The sequence below is a fragment of the Schistocerca nitens genome, chromosome 3 (assembly GCF_023898315.1).
Source record: "Schistocerca nitens isolate TAMUIC-IGC-003100 chromosome 3, iqSchNite1.1, whole genome shotgun sequence".
Classification (NCBI taxonomy): Eukaryota; Metazoa; Arthropoda; class Insecta; order Orthoptera; family Acrididae; genus Schistocerca; species Schistocerca nitens.
The window spans coordinates 595,727,814-595,747,262 of record NC_064616.1 but is presented as its reverse complement, the minus strand read 5'-3'; the positions used below and the strand labels follow the sequence as shown (position 1 = coordinate 595,747,262).

At 37.6% G+C, this 19,449-nt stretch overlaps 1 protein-coding gene across 5 annotated transcripts in view; it reads right to left on the bottom strand.

The window, feature by feature from the left end:
• LOC126248514 (uncharacterized) overlaps positions 1-19,063 on the bottom strand; it is a 75,458-nt gene extending 56,395 nt beyond the window's left edge. The window contains exon 1 of one of the 5 annotated variants that reach the window (XM_049949561.1): positions 18,636-19,063. In XM_049949561.1, the coding sequence (XP_049805518.1) occupies positions 18,636-18,728 (93 nt within the window). In that variant the 5' untranslated portion in view covers positions 18,729-19,063. The remainder of the gene's footprint in view (positions 1-18,635) is intronic. The other 4 variants (XM_049949562.1, XM_049949565.1, XM_049949564.1 and 1 more) reach the window with 4 other exon arrangements.
• Positions 19,064-19,449: the final 386 nt, after the last annotated feature.

Genomic DNA, 19,449 nt, shown 5'->3' with positions numbered 1-19,449 from the left:
GTTTGATGTTTTCTAATTCTGACTGGGGTATCCTGTTATTTTTGATTATTACACGGATCTGATCAGCTAGTCGTTGTTCTGTTAAAAATTTTAATTCTGGGTATCTGGTAATAAATGTTGTGTATACTTGTGATCTGTATCCAGTTGTGTTGGTTCCTAGGTTTGTTGCTTGGTAATAACAGAACATGAGGTGTCGATTAACTTCATCTGACCATCTCATCCTCTGTCTTTGTTTTCCTTCTAGGGTGGTTGCAGGAAGCATATCCTGCAAAACACCTCTATTTGGATTTAAATCATTTTCCAGTTGGCTAGCAGTGTCGTTACCATTGTGGGCGAGCATAGGGTTCAAGCGTCGTCCCCGACCATGACGGCGCTTGTCCGAGGCTTCTTTAGTTCTGTCCTGAACCAACTAATCACACTAAAGGGGGGTTAGCCCTATTAGTGGTTTGTTCTTTTCGTCGCCTTTTACGACTGGCAGAACATACCGGAGGCCTATTCTTTTCCCGGGCCTTATTATTATTATTATCATCATCATCATTAAGGAAAAGTGTGATAAAACACAAAAATTTAAGAAAAGAAGTGTTTCAGTGAAGAACTGGATACAGAGCCATACATGTTTAAGTTAATTTCTTGCCCATACCAAGTCTGCCCACCACCCTCTTTTTTATGCCTGTATTGCCTAAAAATCTGCCACCCTATTTTCTTTTGCAACCTGCTTTATAACTCTGTAATTAAAATCCACATGTTTCATGTCCCACAACACAGCAGATCATTACACTTTCTGAATTAATCCCTATAATTTTTCTGTGTAAGTAGGAACAAAAATTTCAAATTTTTTATTGCTTAATTTTAAACTTTATTATGGTTATAGGTTATTCCAAACAGTAGTCTGACAAATTATTGACTTAATGGGGAATTAGAGAATGCTGAAAAAACGATATACTAAAGCCCCAAGTACACTCTTTGCTTTTAAAAAATAACTCCACATAGATTAAAATTTGTTAGGACAGTATATTTTACACGAATCTTTTTCAAAACGGTTTGTAGTGTTTTTGATAAACAACCAAAATTACAATATACTTTCACACAACATTCATCTTCATATGATCATAACTATGTGTAAGGCTCTCAGGCAGGGTACAATACAAAGAGCTGCATCACAATCTTCACACACGTCATGATTCCCTCCTATTTTTGTCCCCATTCACATCCCGAACTTGGCTGCACTTCCAACATATTCTGGTAGGATTATCTTTCTTTGCAGTAAATGGGGTGAACAAGGGGAAATAATGGTCAGTAAGATGAACAGAATTGGTGTTTGTGGATAGACAACCAGCTAATTTCGAAGACAATTCCTTCCTGTGATGTTTGGCTTTATCTTTGCAATCACTGCCATATGAAATTCAAGAGCATTCTTTGTTCCTCCAGATTTCTTGTAGAAACTGAATGAATTTCAAAGAGCCAGTTCAACTATATAGAAACATTTTTCTAATATTTTTTTTCCCTCTCTTCTGTGTTACTGACTTTTCTGACATATGCTGGTCAACTTTATTCACTACTCATATTGTGTTGTTATGATACAACTTCTGCTGGCTTTATTACTGTTTACAACTGTTTATGTTTTGCATTTCTGCATTTTGGATAATGCTCAAAATACACACATCATGCTTGTCTTTCCATCCCATTGCTGTAACTTTATCTCTCTTTATGCAACAATATCCCCCTTCCTCAATTTTTTACTGTGAAAGCTTGGTGACATACCTTTTCTAGAAGGTTGCACAGTGGCAGTTTTCCTAGCAATAAGGAGATCTGCTAGCTGCGGAGAGGTGTAAAAATTATCAACTTTAAGGCAGTAACCTTTGTTGAGAAGGGTTTCGTCAGAGTCAATACTATTTGAGATGACATGGGCATATCTTTACATTCGTCATCAAATATTGTGTATATACAGAAGAGTCACAAAAATGTAGACACTCTTTGATAGTCAATATTAATGGAACAAGACCACCATTAGCAGCCAAACAACATCAATGATAGTAGACCAAAATACGGCTGTCAGTGTTGCTTCCTGTACCACTTCAATACAGCCCTGTGTTGCTCAAACGACAATCTTACTTCATTCATTGCTGCACTGTCATCTGCTGGACAATGTGCACCAAGATCTGTTGAGAAAACAATAGACTATGCTACCACACAAAATTGCAACGATATGTCATTTTGTTCCAAAGATATTAACTATCAAAGAATGTCTACATTTTTCTGGATGCCTCTGTATAATTACAGACCATGCATAGCCAGACTTTGGGTCACACAACATATATGTCTTTTTTTTTTCCACATCTTGCTCTCTTTAGTGGTAGAGACTGAACCCAACCTAATCTTCCCTTATATAACATGAGACTCTCATCTATCGTGACATCCCTCTCAGGAGTATAAAAATTTTTGAATTTGAACTTCTCATTGAGATGTTCTAAAATGGCCAGATTTTATTTAGTTTTGGTTGTGGATGGCTAGCCGGGTCATATCTTTAGCTTTCTGAAAAATGAAGGCATTTCTTTAGTATCAAAAATCATTTGTAGCTAAGTAACTGGCAAAATATTGGAGCTGCAAGTAATGGATGTTTAGACAAATACATCTGGTAGCTTGGTTTCTTTATAATACTTTGTAACAGTATTATACTAAAGATGATTCCTATTTCATCACTGTCTGCGTCCTTCCAGCCAGCAATGTTCTTAGCTCGAGCATATCTATTAGTCTCAGTGACTACATTATTCGCTATCTCATGATCAATTATTTTACTTGCTAATTCCATCACATTTGAAGAGTCATTTTGTGTGAAATTCAAAGGCATTCCAGTAATTGGAAATCGTTGAGGTGAGGGAGGCAATTCTGCAGTCATGCCTATTTCATACCATCTTCTAATGCTCGAGAATCTAACATTGCTTGAATCACTTTCTTGATCTGTAATCACTTTGCTAACACTGTCAGTGTCTGAAGTTTTACTTTCTGACCCACTAAATTCTACATCAGTCTTCATCACTCTCCACAATGAAGAGGGGAAAAAAAAGCCAGATTAATATCTTGACACAGCACTAGCAAATGGCAACTAGAATCTCCCCCCCCCCCCCCTCCACTAACCTTGACTGCAGCTAGCCAAAAGAGGGCTTCAAGAAGCTGTGAAACCAACAGATTTAACACTTTTGTGCTCTGTTGTGGTCCACATTTGAACTAACTCAATGCAACAATTTTCTCTGGGGATTTAAATATCTGAACACAATATTGACAAGATATACAAATATTGTCAGGCTTTTACATTTTCTTAAAAATTAAAATCTCAAGTATTCTCTAGCTTTTCAGTTAATGGGTTAACAACTGCATTCTTTCATCTGTCCACACATACTTCTCAAGCTTGACACTGACATTTTCATACTGGTACTAAACACACACAACTTCTGAAAGTTTGAGAAAACTTCAAAAAACTGGCAAGTGTGGCAAGTATTGCAGCAAGAAACTTTTTTCAGTGACCTGCAGAAGCTACTTCTGAAAGCTGACAAAACTTGTGGATGTCTAATTCCTGAGAATGAAATGAGACCACAAGTTTTTTCAGGAGTTCCCCATACACCAGCAGCCACCCATCAATGATTAGATCCTGTAGAGCTACAAAAGTGCTGAGATGTTTATTGCTCTATTTCAACTGGCATTCTCAACAGTTGCAGACACTTGTTACAGGATTAAAATCACGTAACTTTGCGGGCCACTCGAGGTGCCACAGGGTGCCTGGGTGTTCAGTGAACTAAGAATTTATGCCTGTAGGCATGTCAACAGGGCTGTTGTCTTCTTGGAAGACAGTAGTGTGCACAGCATACCCATCATGAAATTGAAAAAGAAAGGGTAACACTTGGTGATCCATAATGCTGAAATAATCATCCTGATTAATTTTCATTGTAACCTGAATAAGTGGGCCCAGATCATGGTATGAAAAATATGCCCAAAACATCACAGGACCATCACCAATTTGAACTAAAACCTCCAAACATTGTGGGTTAAACTCCTTAGTGGCCTGTCGGTGCACTTAATTTGCCTCATGAGAATGAAGTCTTTCATGACAACACTGTTGTATAAAACATTCTCAGACTTCTAGCTGCGTCAGTTGCAGGTAAAACCTCGAGCTTTCAATGATTATCTCCATTACCTTCATCCATCAGGAGCAACTGACTGCCAAAACTGCTGTTGTGGTGGCCTTATACAGCCCAAAGATGGCTTCTGATTAGTCGGTAATTATGCATGCTATCACAGATGGTGTCAATGTTTAAACTGGTGGCACCCCACTGCACATTCATATAAGATACAGAGATAGTAAAACAACCATCCTGACAGTCACTTGAAGGGGTTTGGTGAAACCACAGAGAATCTAATTCGCTATGCCTGTATTGGGATTTGTGCTACAGTCCTCTCAAATAGAAGTCGTGCATCTAAAGGACTGCACCATGTTACTCGTCCAAAACCAAAAAATAAACTTCCTTACAGGGGAAACTCCCCCCTCACACCCCCATGAAATTTAGTGGTAAGGTGGGCCAGTGGGTATACCATCAAAAACTAAACACAGATCAAGCACAAAAACATGAGTAATAAGGTGTATTGAATTGTGAAAAAAGACACAAGCTCAAAACAGTGAACAATTCAAGCTCAAGATGTGCAACATTGAGTGAATTTGTATATCAGTGGTGTCGTGATTATATGGTCACTGTGTTGGGCTGTGTCCATGTTCAAATCTCCCTTGTGCCCCATTCCTCCCCCCCCCCCCCCCCCCCACACACACACATAAAAGAAAAATCATGAACTGACCATCAGGTCATTGACATATTCAAATTTGTGTCTGTTTTGTGGTGTAGCGTCCGTTCGCAACAGCGCAGTGTAAGGAACAGACCTCCAGATGTATATTCCTTCTATTTGTTCTACACAAGTACCTCATGTTATGACTCTTGCATTCCATTTTGGAAGTTTTGACTCACAAATTTCTTTGCTGTACCATAGATCACACCTGTTTATTTGTTGTTTTCATTTGTGTGAGAGGTCTATGCGGCATCTCACCTGCTCTCATCACTATTCTTCACATTTACTTGTGATGATAATATATTCTTACCACATGACTCATTCTATAACCAATTTATAGTAGACAATTGCTAAGACTACAGAAGAAGAACAGACATGCAATGAATGGACAGAAAGATCAAATTTTGTGAGAGGGAGGGGGCATGAGGGAGGTTTGATCTGCTTCGCAGTCCACTCCGTGACCACTCAACCATGACAATGTAACTGTTGCAAGTCACTCGATGTTGCACATCTTGACCTTGGATCATTCAATACTGCTATTTTGCTTCTTTTTTCACACTTTAGTACACCATCTTCCTGTTTTCATGTTTGATCTGAGTTCAGTTTTTGGCAGGCTATCCACACCATTTTACCACTAAATATGAGGGGTGTGCAATGGCGAGTTTCACTTGTTAGTAACAGTTTGCTTTTCCACTCCACTTTAATCACAGTGCTTCAATCTCAACAAAGTCTTATCACAACGAGTGAAAGAGCAATCCCAGACCAACAGAAAAGTCAGCTCCACTATTCATACTATATTACTGCGTTTCAAGTGTTGGTGGTACTGAGGCAATGCCTGTTTCACCATTCAATTTAATGATATGGAGATATTAAGGGGACAGTGGTTTATATTGACTTATGTCCAATACTTCTCTGCATTGTAGTTTAAGCTTATTTTAATTAGGAAACAAGATTGGAGCACCAGATCTTACAGGCAAGGAATGTCATTCTGAAATATTTAGTGACCTATACTATAACTGTGTGCAGAAACACGAAGAAAGATTGCCAAATCACTTGAGGTCAAATGAATAAGCAACTTCTACACACTATATTTAAATGATGAATCTGTAATTAAAATGGAGTTGGTTAACTATTCACAGTTATGGATGCCTTTATTGCATCTCCCTTGTAATTTAGAATTTTATCCTTCTGTGGTTTCCCCACTGTTATTTGTTATTTTTTTCCTTCAATTATAACAGTGCACTAATACATACAGCAAATTTCTACAAGGTACTCAGTAATTTTGTTAAGTGACATGACTGCCAGTTTTATTTAAAGTTTGAGAAAGGTGAAAAAAAAGTTTTAGACAGCAATATTATGTCATCAGTATCACATTTTGTTGAATGAGACGAAGTTTTGTCTTGTACACCAATAAAATATTCTCATTTTCAAAGCAGACTGCACCATACATACAAGGTTATTCCTAAGTACCACCAGGGTTTCAGAAGATGACTCCATGAAAACTACAAGACATATAGAAAATAGACAGATATTAGTGAATAGAATACCTCTCCCTGTGTTTTTAACTCACATTACAGATGCTCAACAAAGGCATTGTTTGTGATCTGGTAAATGTCAGTACAATAACCAAACTCTTGCCATATGTGTTCCAACTCATTGTGGTCAATATCAGCAACCACATTAATTATCCTGCCTAGCAACACTTCCAAATGATATGGCAGTGGAGGCAATCTTTAACATAACTACATGGGGGGGGGGGGGGGGGGCTGGGGTTGGAAATCACATGGCATTAAGTGATCATGGGGGCCACTGAAGGGGAAGTCATGATGTTAAACACGCCCAATGTAACAGTGAAGCAGTTTGGCAGTGAGACAATCACAAATGTCTAACAGTTTGTGGCATAAGCCTTTGCTACATCACATCCATGTACATAAAATCAATCACACTTTTCTCTGTAAAGAAAAACTGCCCATAAACTTTAGATGAATCACGAATGTGTTCCACATTGTTGTGTGTATGTTCTGTGCCCCAAATGTGCACACCGTGACAATTCACATTTCCAAACACATACAAAACATGGATTTGTCACTGAAAACCAACTTCTGTGACACACTGTCTTCCTCCAGTAGTTGTTGCAAGTAACAGAAAAAGTCGGAATGACGCTCATTGTTCTGAGTAGGTAGTACATGTAGTAACTGCACCTGGTATGGTTTTACACGCAAACATTTGTGTTGAATGCACGAGACAGTTGACTGTAATACCTGCAGGTCTCCATTCACACAAAATCATCAGTTTCTTCAGGCTTCTGAGGAATGATTCCTGCATGTGCTCTACATTCTCTGCTGAGTGTCCCAGCCAGCCTGTTTTCTTTGCACCACATAAGGTGTGAGTCTCGTGCAATATCTTGTACTATTTTCTGTTGTCTGTTGGAGCTTTTACACAATATTTGGCACAAATTAATTGCTGAACCATCACAACTGACTCTCATTTAGTGAATTTGAGGGCACAAAATGCATGCATCACTCCATTCTATATGTTCTCCCACACCTGGCCCCTAGTGGTGCGCTCTGCAACTGTTTTGTTGGGGTCTTCAGTCCTGAGACTCGTTTGATGCAGCTCTCCATGCTACTCTATCCTGTGCAAGCTTCTTCATCTCCCAGTACTTACTGCAAACTACATCCTTCTGAATCTGCTTAGTGTATTCATCTCTTGGTCTCCCTCTACAATTTTTACCCTCCACGCTGCCCTCCAATGCTAAATTTGTGATCCCTTGATGCCTCAGGACATGCCCTACCAACCGATCCCTTCTTCTAGTCAAGCAGTGCCACAAACTTAGCTTCTCCCCAATCCTATTCAATACCTCCTCATTAGTTAAGTGATCTACCCACTTTATCTTCAGCATTCTTCTGTAGCACCCCATTTCAAAAGCTTCTATTCTCTTCTTGTCCAAACTAGTTATCATCCCTGTTTCACTTCCATACATGGCTACACTCCATACAAATACTTTCAGAAATGATTTCCTGACACTTAAATCTATACTCGATGTTAACAAATTTCTCTTCTTCAGAAACGATTTCCTTGCCATTGCCAGTCTACATTTTATATCCTCTCTACTTCGACCATCATCAGTTATTTTACTCCCTAAATAGCAAAACTCCTTTACTACTTTAAGTGTCTCATTTCCTAATCTAATTCCCTCAGCATCACCCGATTTAATTTGACTACATTCCATTATCCTCGTTTTGCTTTTGTTGATGTTCATCTTATATCCTCCTTTCAAGACACTGTCCATTCCGTTCAACTGCTCTTCCAAGTCCTTTGCTGTCTCTGACAGAATTACAATGTCATCGGCAAACCTCAAAGTTTTTACTTCTTCTCCATGAATTTTCATCCCTACTCCGAATTTTTCTTTTGTTTCCTTTACTGCTTGCTCAATATACAGATTGAATACCATCGGGGAGAGGTTACAACCCTGTCTCACTCCCTTCCCAACCGCTGCTTCCCTTTCATGTCCCTCGACTCTTATAACTGCCATTTGGTTTCTATACAATTTGTAAATAGCCTTTCCCTCCCTGTATTTTACCCCTGCCACCTTCAGAATTTGAAAGAGAGTATTCCAGACAACACTGTCAAAAGCTTTCTCTAAGTCTACAAATGCTAGAAATGTAGGTTTGCCTTTCCTTAATCTTTCTTCTATGATAAGTCGTAAGGTTAGTATTGCCTCACGTGTTCTAACATTTCTACGGAATCCAAACTGATTTTCCCCGAGGTCAGCTTCTACTAGTTTTTCCATTCGTCTGCAAAGAATTCGCGTTAGTATTTTGTAGCTGTGGCTTATTAAACTGATTGTTCGGTAATTTTCACATCTGTCAACACCTGCTTTCTTTGGGATTGGAATTATTATATTCTTCTTGAAGTCTGAGGGTATTTCGCCTGTCTCATACATCTTGCTCACCAGATGGTAGAGTTTTGTCATGACTGGCTCTCCCAAGGCCATCAGTAGTTCTAATGGAATGTTGTCTACTCCCGGGGCCTTGTTTCGACTCAGGTCTTTCAGTGCTCTGTCAAACTCTTCACGCAGTATCTTATCTCTCATTTCGTCTTCATCTACATCCTCTTCCATTTCCATAATATTGTCCTCAAGTACATCGCCCTTGTATAAACCCTCTATATACTCCTTCCACCTTTCTGCCTTCCCTTCTTTGCTTAGAACTGGGTTTCCATCTGAGCTCTTGATATTCATACAAGTGGTTTTCTTCTCTCCAAAGGTCTCTCTAATTTTCCTGTAGGCAGTATGTATCCTACCCCTTGTGAGACAAGCCTCTACATCCTTACATTTGTCCTCTAGCCATCCCTGCTTAGCCATTTTGCACTTCCTGTCGATCTCATTTTTGAGACGTTTGTATTCCTTTTTGCCTGCTTCATTTACTGCATTTTTATATTTTCTCCTTTCATCAATTAAATTCAATATTTCTTCTGTTACCCAAGGATTTCTATGAGCCCTTGTCTTTTTACCTACTTGATCGTCTGCTGCCTTCACTACTTCATCCCTCAGAGCTACCCATTCTTCTTCTACTGTATTTCTTTCCCCCATTCCTGTCAATTGTTCCCTTATGCTCTCCCTGAAACTCTCTACAACCTCTGGTTCTTTCAGTTTATCCAGGTCCCATCTCCTTAAATTCCCACCTTTTTGCAGTTTCTTCAGTTTCAATCTGCAGTTCATAACCAATAGTTTGTGGTCAGAATCCACATCTGCCCCTGGAAATGTCTTACAATTTAAAACCTGGTTCCTAAATCTCTGTCTTACCATTATATAATCTGATACCTTTTAGTATCTCCAGGATTCTTCCAGGTATACAACCTTCTTTTATGATTCTTGAACCAAGTGTTAGCTATGATTAAGTTATGCTCTGTGCAAAATTCTACAAGGCGGCTTCCTCTTTCATTTCTTCCCCCCAATCCATATTCACCTACTATGTTTCCTTCTCTTCCTTTTCCTACTGACGAATTCCAGTCACCCATTACTATGCCATAACATATACTACACACTGAAACTTGGAGAGGTGCTCTATCCTTTCTGTTTATCGTGTAGTTTTTGTGCAGTCATCTTCAGAAATTGTGGAAACACTTATGAATAAACCTGTATTAACTAAGTCTGGGAAAGCTCACAGGAACTGTGCAGTCACACACAAGATTTTATATTATCAGATAAAACAATTTACATGACATCACAGTCCATGCACATCTGGCATATTGGATGACTATTTATCTTTTGAAGGAATGGTTATTAAAATATGTGGTACTTCAATACAAGACTGTTAGATTAGCATTTGTGGCAGAGACATCACATATGAACAGGCACATAATACACTGATCAAGTTCTGCATATGAAGTAGCCAAGAATGGGCATGTGCCAAGTTTATTCATTCCAGACAATATATACACCGGTAACATTATAAACTTATATTACTTATTTAAAGGTTCCATATATCATACTCACAATAAATATTGTTACATGCAATGTATCAATTTTATAAAAGATACGTGCTGGTGATTTACAGGTTTGTAATTAACTACTTATTTCCACTCAATAATACCACTCTGTGGTATATTAGGAGTTGTTAAGGATGAACTACTTTAATGTTTATTTGGAAACACTTCTGATGTCTGTCATCATCTTTCCGAATTTTGTAGCTGTTTATTTCACTCCTGCCTTGCTAAGTTTGATTCACTAAGAGATCTTTTGCCCAATACCATAAAATTTCTGACAGGTAGCAAAGCATGTTTGAAACCTAACCTAAATTCATTTCTCCTGGACAATCCTTCCAATCAAAATACAATTTTGTATCTAACAACTGGTAGAATGTAAAAAAATCTAGTTTTAAGTGGAGTGGCATGAGTAAGACCAAAAAATAATGTCTTCATTAATGTTAACACTAATCATTTATGATTTACATGTGTAAACTGACTCATTCCACATCATTTCGATAAATGACTCTTTCAAATGATCTATGGAACATGTAATTAACTAATATAACTGTAAGTGCAAATAATTTCTCATCCTAGTACCTTATTTTTAAATGTACCTACTACTCTAAACCACAACAAATGATTGATAACAAAATTCATCAGTACATAAATGTACTGTGAGGCTGATACTCATAGCTGCTTAGACAGCTGCAAAATATACATGTGTGAAACCTACACTGATCATGTTAGATAAATCAATAAATAAATACTTGCAATCACTTTCTTTTGTCCAAAAAATACTTTTCCCCTAAAGTCTAGTTTAACAGAGATACTCCCTCTTGAAACTAAGTTTTGAAACTGTTGCCAGGCATTGCACATGTGCAGTCCACAATGGCTGAAGTCTTTGGCTAAACTATTCAGTGCCAAGGTGTTCCAACTTCCATAACATGACACTGTCATTTGCACGAGTTTGGTACAGAGTGCGGAACTGGGAAAATTATTCTGTGTGTGTGTGTGTGGGGGGGGGAGATAAATGCAATACACAGGTACTTGTGGTATGTTAATAACAATCACTACAAGAAGAAAGAGTGACACTGTGCTGCACTTGAAATAAATTCTTTGTGATATGAGCACTGAAGGCCTGATAATGTAGGTTTAAAAACAATGCATTCTGTAAGAAATAATAAGACATCTCAGAGTAATAAAGATCCCTTTCTGCATTTGAGAACTTCTGCAGATTCTCTTAGACCAATAAGAAGCTATCCTTTTGATATGGACATCACTAGAAGTACAGCTGAACAAAGAATACAAAGTGGTGTTAATGGTGAAAATAGATAATTTAATATGTAAAAAGCGAAAGCTTGCTGTCTTAAAGCAGAGATAAGAAACTACCGAAACAGGTGGCAACACAAATATCTGGAACAAATTAGACAGCTGTGGAGTATGGAATGCAATGCGAGTACTACATAGTGGTCAGGAATAAAAATTTGTCTTCTTCCTTTACAGCATTTCGAACTCTAAGTTCATGTACTGTTCTGACATCATTCTGAGTTGGCAGAAGTAATTTCTGTTGTGACCTACCAAAATTTCATTGTTGAGCACCCAAGCTGACAACTTCTGTTTATCCAGTCATAAATTCAAATATATTCATTCTTTTTATTTTATACTGATTTCAAGTGTAAAAGTCTGAAATCCACCACTGCCAATGGAACTGCCACAACTTTCATGTCAGGGACAAAAATGGTGCTTTGGTACTCCTAATGTGCCAAGACTGAGACTTACACTGATATCTGAGTGTAGCCATTTATGAAACTAACTTCACAACACTAGTTTAACGAATGAGTTTCGCAATTCATCAGTGTCTCTGTGTAAAGATGGCGTACGAGAAAAATTATGTAAAAATATTGCCTGGCAGGACATCAGTGAATGAAAATACACTGATCAGCCTGAACATTATGACCCGTGACCTACTGTCGATACAAACCCATCCAGGCAATAGCAGCATCACCCGGCAAGAAATGACTGCTAGTAAAAAAAAAAAAAAAAACACACACACACACACAGTGCATGTAGTATCAGCGAGTGTGCTGCCCATGTGTAGAATATAGAATGCACATGATCTATCCGAGTCTGACTGAGAGCAGATTGTGATGGCTTGGAGGCTCGGCAAAAGCATTTTGGAAAGTGCACAACATATCAGGTGTTCGAGAGGCGCTGTGGTGAGTGTCTTCAACATGGGGCGAAACCACGTCCAGACATCATGGGGTTGGGTGGCCACCCCTCATTACAGGGGCTGGACAGAGGGGCAAAACAGGACAAGAGGCGAACTGTAGCAGAACTAACATCAGACTTGATTGCTGGGCAGAGTACAAGTGTGTGTGAACACACAGTGCACCGAACACTCCCAACGGAGGGCCTCCACAGTCAACGAGCCACGCATGTGCCAATGTTAACACCACGAAAATCGGCAACTATGACTGAAATGGGCATGTGACCATTGAAAATGGACATTGGTGTAATTGCAAATTGCTGCATGGTCCGATGAATCCTGATACCTTCTTCACCATGCCAATGGGAGGCCATGAATCCATCATCTTCCATGGAAACAGCTTCTTGACACCTGTACGAAGGATGTAGACAAACTGGCAGCAGCTACATTATGCCCTGAGAAAGATTTATGTGGGCATCCACAGTTCCAGTGGAGCTCGTGCAAGGCACCCTGACAGCCAAGGAGTATCGTGCACTGGTTGCAGACCACGTACACTCCGTCATGACGATCATGTTTCCTGACGGCACTGGCATTATTCAACAAGATAATGCAAAATGTGTGGTGGAGTGGTTTAAGGAACACAATGGTAAGTTCCGCATATTGTGCTGGCCCCCTAACTCACCAAATCCAAACCCGAGGTGAAGACATCTGGAAAGTGATTGAACATGAAGTCAGAGCTCATCGCTCCATCCCCAGAATTTACTGGAATTAGGTGACTTGTGTGTGCAAGTGTGGTGCCAGCTCCCTCCACCGACCTACCATGGCTTCACTGCTTCCATGCCATGATGTGTTGCTGCTGTCATACGTGACAAAGGATGGCACAACGGCTCTTAGGAGGGTGGTCATAATGTTCAGGCTGATCACAGTATGTCAAATCTGTCCAGTTATCTATAAAATTTGCAAATATGCTTGAGCAAAAAATAATACATCTGCTAATATTTTTTGCACTTTAAGTCCTCCTCAGTAAAAATAAAATAAACTTGATGCATTTTATTTTTTCGAAGTTTAAAGCTAGCCAATTTGTGCAAAATTAATTTATAACTTTAACATAATGTATGCTCTTCCCTGATGATACTTATTTGCTCAGCTTGATAATAATGCATACTTTTACCATCTGCCTCCTGATTCAAATAAAACAGTAAAAGAGAAAAAAATATGGAAACAGTTGGACCATTGATACTCATAAGGATTTTTTGTATCACTGTGCAACATAACATGGACTCACACTTATGCTTTACAGACAAAGCTGCAGTCAGAAGCGCGTGCTGACGATGTACACAGAAAACTACAAACACTGTTTTGAGGTTTGAAAAAGTTATAGCGATTGGATTCTGCCCCTCACCTTGCAGATTAAACTACCACTAACGCTAATCATTTACAAAAGGATGCAACTGCAATTAGCTCTGGCTGTAGAACATTAAGGGGAAAATCTGGCTAGTGAGGTGACAAAGAAGCAATAAAAATTAGTATACAAACAATGCGTCACTTAACACATTCATTACTGTGAAGTGCACAAGTTTTATTTAAAAACAGCCAACACTCAGGCCTACTTGACTCGTCATACTCAGCCACATATGAGTTTTTCTTTTTCATAAATTAAAAGATGCAGGTTTGAGCAACGAATTTTTTTCTGATGTGTAGATTTACAGCAAACAGTTACTTGGTTTAACATAGCCTACGTTCAGTCATGTCAATCAACAGTCCGCTTCATTGGATGAAGAGATTATCTGTGCTTTAAATATGTACTTTACGCAATACTTAATTTCTCTTCTGATCATATGGAACAAACTGCAACTCTGCAGAACCAAATGCATTGCGCTCAGTTCAGACTGTACTGAGATATAAGTCATGGTAAATTATTTTTTAAAAATTAAAAATGTTCTTTACTATGTCTTCTAAGACACACATCAATTCACTCTTGTAAGACTGTCACCATTTCAGGATCTCATTTTTCATAATTTAATGAGAGTAAATGTGGCATTCTGGCTAGATATGAAAAAGGTAAACTCTTAATTACATGGGGATTACATAATTTATTTGCAGTGTACTGTATGAGGCCTGAAATAAATGTTAATGCCAATAGCAATGGACAGCAAAAAACACCCACAGAGTGTCGTCATTCTAGACATACAGTGAAGAAAGATTAGTAGAGAAAATTACCAACAGTGAGTGAAAATTTGATATCACACAATAGCATCACTGTAATAAAAGTATAATGTGACTCAACTTCATGCGTAGGAAATATTGCAGACCTTCAGAAAAGATTCTTAAAATTATCCTGCACAATTTTTGTAAGAGACTTTCTGTTGAAAATAATTGCCATAAGCTGCTGAAAGATTTTATTTTTATTACTCTGCAACCAGTTTCAACTTTGCGGTCATCACCTGGCAGAACTTTAAAATTTTTCATGGTTAATATCACACATGCAGGGCACAACACCGTCAAATCTGATTTCCAAAAACCAAAGAGTTAAAAAAAACTCCCCCAAGTTTCGATGGTTGTAAAGCAATATCTTGAAATGCTTCACATATCACAACAGGATTTAAATAAAAAATGGAGAGGGTGCCATTTGTAGTACCAGCAAGAGCCTGCTGCTTCAATATGCCACAAATTCATTGTATGTCTGGGACTTGCCTAAAGTTTATGTTTACAGATGGGGCAGCTCTTGTAATATCATGGTACTTTGACAACAAAGGTTAAAAGGTGATCTTCAAATAGTGAAAAATGTCAAAGCAGTTTACTCCTATTTCAGTTTTACAATACAGGGATACTACTGAAAACTTAAAAAAAATTGTCAACTTCCAACAAACTGTGCAAATATGCGCGATTACTTGCCGAACATTTCTTTCAGGATGATTTATTATTAAAATATGTAAACCAACCAGATAAGTTACAGTTATGGCTTGCTAGGTCATTTATCAGGTTTAGTGAACAATGCGAGTCATCAATGTATTATTTTAAATGTGACATTGCATTTTCCATAATTGGAGCCTATAGTGTTTTTGTTTGTGTTTTAGCTGCAGTGTCATTCCCATTGTTTAAAAACGTGGGATTTATTTATTTATTTATTTAGGGCTGTAGCTTAGATCATGCAGGGCTAGAGACAAAACTGAAAATTGTGGTACCACACTTTGGCTTTCACCCATGATGCCATCTAGATGGCTTACATCCCTGTTTCAAATATGTACAATATGGTGACCATGATATCACCCATTGCACCTGCAAACAAATACAAACAACACCAAAATATTTTACTCATTAATAGAATGAAACTAACGGGACAAACACAGGAAGTATGGGGATTTGCACAGAGAGAAACAAAATATACAACAATGATCATGGGAAGTAGAGGATTTTGGGTTGGGACAAACAAAATACATGACAATAAGTGTAACAACACCACTCCATAATAAATATTAACCCAAAAATCTAGGACTCAAATAATTGGATCTGCAATCATTAGAAACACATGGCAGTAATAGTTCTAAACACAAGCACAAACTGATTAGCCATAATTTCCAACATTAAAGTAACTCATTAACAAGCTGGCACAAACTCTCCCAGTAACAACCCGATACTCACAGCTCAATGTCAAATGACTCACTAACACACCTAAGAAACAACGTCAAATACAAACATCAAACACAAGAGATCACTACTGGATACTACAACACGCCATCTACAAACATGACCCAACTCAAATACAATGCGCCACCATGATGTCATCCAACACAACATCATGAGACGAAGTAGAATGCAATTAGTTGAGGTAATTAGTGTATTGAAGACTGTGATACTGCTAGTTTGTTTTGCAATTTTTCTCAATGGCAGCAGCAGTAGCAGAATGATTTGTAGCATAGTTTGAGGTCTAGGTTTGATGGAAGGTGATAATTTTGTTTAGAGTTGATGAAGCCAATGAATGTCTTACGATACAAAGCTATATTAAAAAAATAAAGACAGTGGTGACAGACTGATATGTAGCGTAATCGTGGCTCAGGTTCAGTTAGATAATGATAATATTTCTTGTAGACATTGCATATTCCATAGTTATACATATGTCCGTAGTAAACATCTCAATCTTCAATTGTGATCTGAAATATCAAGGTCTGAGTAACAATACCCCATTCCATTAGTCTGTTAGTTTTTGTTGTGTTAATGTTTTCATGTTAGTGATATCATCTATTAGTTGTTTCTTGAGACACGTGTGTCTATTGTGTTAGCACGGTATTGCATTATTTACTAATCTGCATTTATCATTTCAACTTCTCAGAACCTTTCTGAAGAGCTTTAAGAAAATTTAAACTTGCAAAATATACATTAAGATACAAACATAAATGTGTGTGTAGGCCTGACCATCTTTCAAGCAAGAAAATATTTAGTGTTAATTCAAAACACCTTCATCTATATCCATTAAACATTACAGCAGCCTGCTCAAATTATGCATGATAGAGGGAAGATCAACAACTGGGATATTTTATGATCGGCCAAAAGCTTTTGGTTTAGCAAATCATAAGATACTTATGGAAAAGTTAAAATTCTATGTGGTGAGAGGCATTCCACACAAACAGATAAACTCTTACTTTACTCAGGAAAGAGATACCAAAAGCTGTCTTAAAAGGAAATTTGTTGGGGGCCACCAACCTTCTTGTGTATGCTGTAATGAACTTCCTGAGGTCATCAACAAGAAATTCATCCTATTTCCATACAATCAATATAAAATATCTCTAAGAAGCTGGAGATTTTTACACCAATTAGATAAATTATTTAGCAACAACAAATTGATACTATAGAAAAATCATGGTTTTTAAAAACAACTGAAGCAAAACTAATGTGTAACTGCCTGACGCCAATGACACAAAACTGTAGCAAACGTAAAATTGTTGGGCAACCATCTGATGACAAATCAGCTTGAACAGAACACATTAATAGAATAAGTCAAATTAAATTCAGTGTGTCACACATTACACATAACAGTTCAAATTTTTTTGGTCTAGTCCTAAAGTCCTGAAACTGCTTTACTACTAACACTTCCACTGCATAATGCTGTATGGAATAGGGCAATCAGGAAGCGCTGTAAGTACAAATAAATTATTTAACATACAGAACAGTGAGAGAAGCCAAGTGAGTTACTGACCAAACTTCGAACTGCTAATCCTTTTAACAATAACATATCTATACACACGAATGATAAATTAATTGAATTCTCCATCGGTGCTTGGCAGAACATAATATTACAAAGAACATTTCTTAATGTTCTGTAATATTATATTTACTTGGACACGAACTTGCTTTCGGGTTCTCAGACCATCTCAAGGCAACAACTGATGATGGCCTGAGAAGTCAAAAAGCTGGTTTGTAATCAAATAAATACAATTTTGCAGAACATTGGGACGTGTTTTTCTTTTTAATATTATTAAATAATAAATTAATAGAAGCTACAAGAATATTATTCAGTTTAAAAAGAATTAAGATGTACATAAGTATGAAATGATGAACTGTTAAAAAGAAAATAATAAAGCACGGAACAAATCATTATGAAATAAATGTATACAACTGACTTCCAAATGTTATTTCCCAGATATAAGACACTAATGTATGTAGCAACAACATTACACAAATATTAGTGAAGAATCCATTTTATTTTTTAAAACACTGGAAAGCACAATAAAAAAAATTATGAATTAACTAACTAGAAAATTTTGTAAACATAAGGTATGCTTTAAAGTAAATAACCATTATTTATTTAACAAAAAGGCTACAGAAGTCTCATTTTCACTATTCGACAATTAGTTATGTACACTCCAATTTCTTGTTAACTACCATAAATGTATAAAATTGTACAGCAGATCATTATCCACCAATAAATATGCAATATATTAAGGCCGTAATAGTTTTCTGTCTGAAAAGTAAGCTCAGGAAGTTTTAGAATCGCACTTCAACAGATGAAAAGTACTTGCTACACGCAATCCCCCGACAATCAGATATAGTGTATGCATCAAAAAGAAAAGGGCAACAGAATGTTGCTGTTATTGTTACATACAATTATTTTTCAACTGAGCCTGCTTACCATATACTGCTGGGGAGGCACACCTGGAGCCACTCGTTGTCCTGCTGCTTGCAAGACTATTAGGCAGAGAATCGCACCTGTTAAGGGTATCATTTTTATGTAAATCCTTTGGCCACAACAATAAAGGTGTTCTTAAACGACTATGTACGAGACTTCGTTGAAAAGTATCCGCTTCTGAAATATTTATGTTAAGTACAGAGACTGTAATGGGCTGCAAAATTTGACGATTAAATAAAACGGTTGTCCGAAATTGAACGTCTGATCCGCTAAACTGGGATACACAATGTCTTCCACTAGTCCAAACACGACTACTATTCACTTAACACCGACTAACAGCACTGACACACTGTAAATCAATTTTCACCACGTGATCACCGGAGCGCTGACATACACGTATGCGCAAGTTTATTGACAACAAGAAACAAGTGTCACCACACCTGCACCCAGCGTTGCCAACCTTTCAGCGTTATTGGATCGCATTATTGTATCAAAATCATTGTTTATTTCGTTAAGGAAACGTACATATCTGCAATCTACCATATAAAATCCGTTTTCGGGTGTCTGTCCTGTACTTTCTGTTGCAGATGGCCTATCTAACGACTTTCACGGGCAACAATAAGTTCATTTTCAATGTTTCGCATAATTATTGGCCTAAGTTTAAACTATCTTACTCTTCTCATTACGAGTAATTTACGTTTAGTACAATAAGTATTACAATTAGAAACTAAGTATTTGTCTTGAAGCTCATGGCGCTCAAATATTCCCACTTCGTTCATCCATTACCCGAAAATGACAACATTTTGCGACTTCCAAC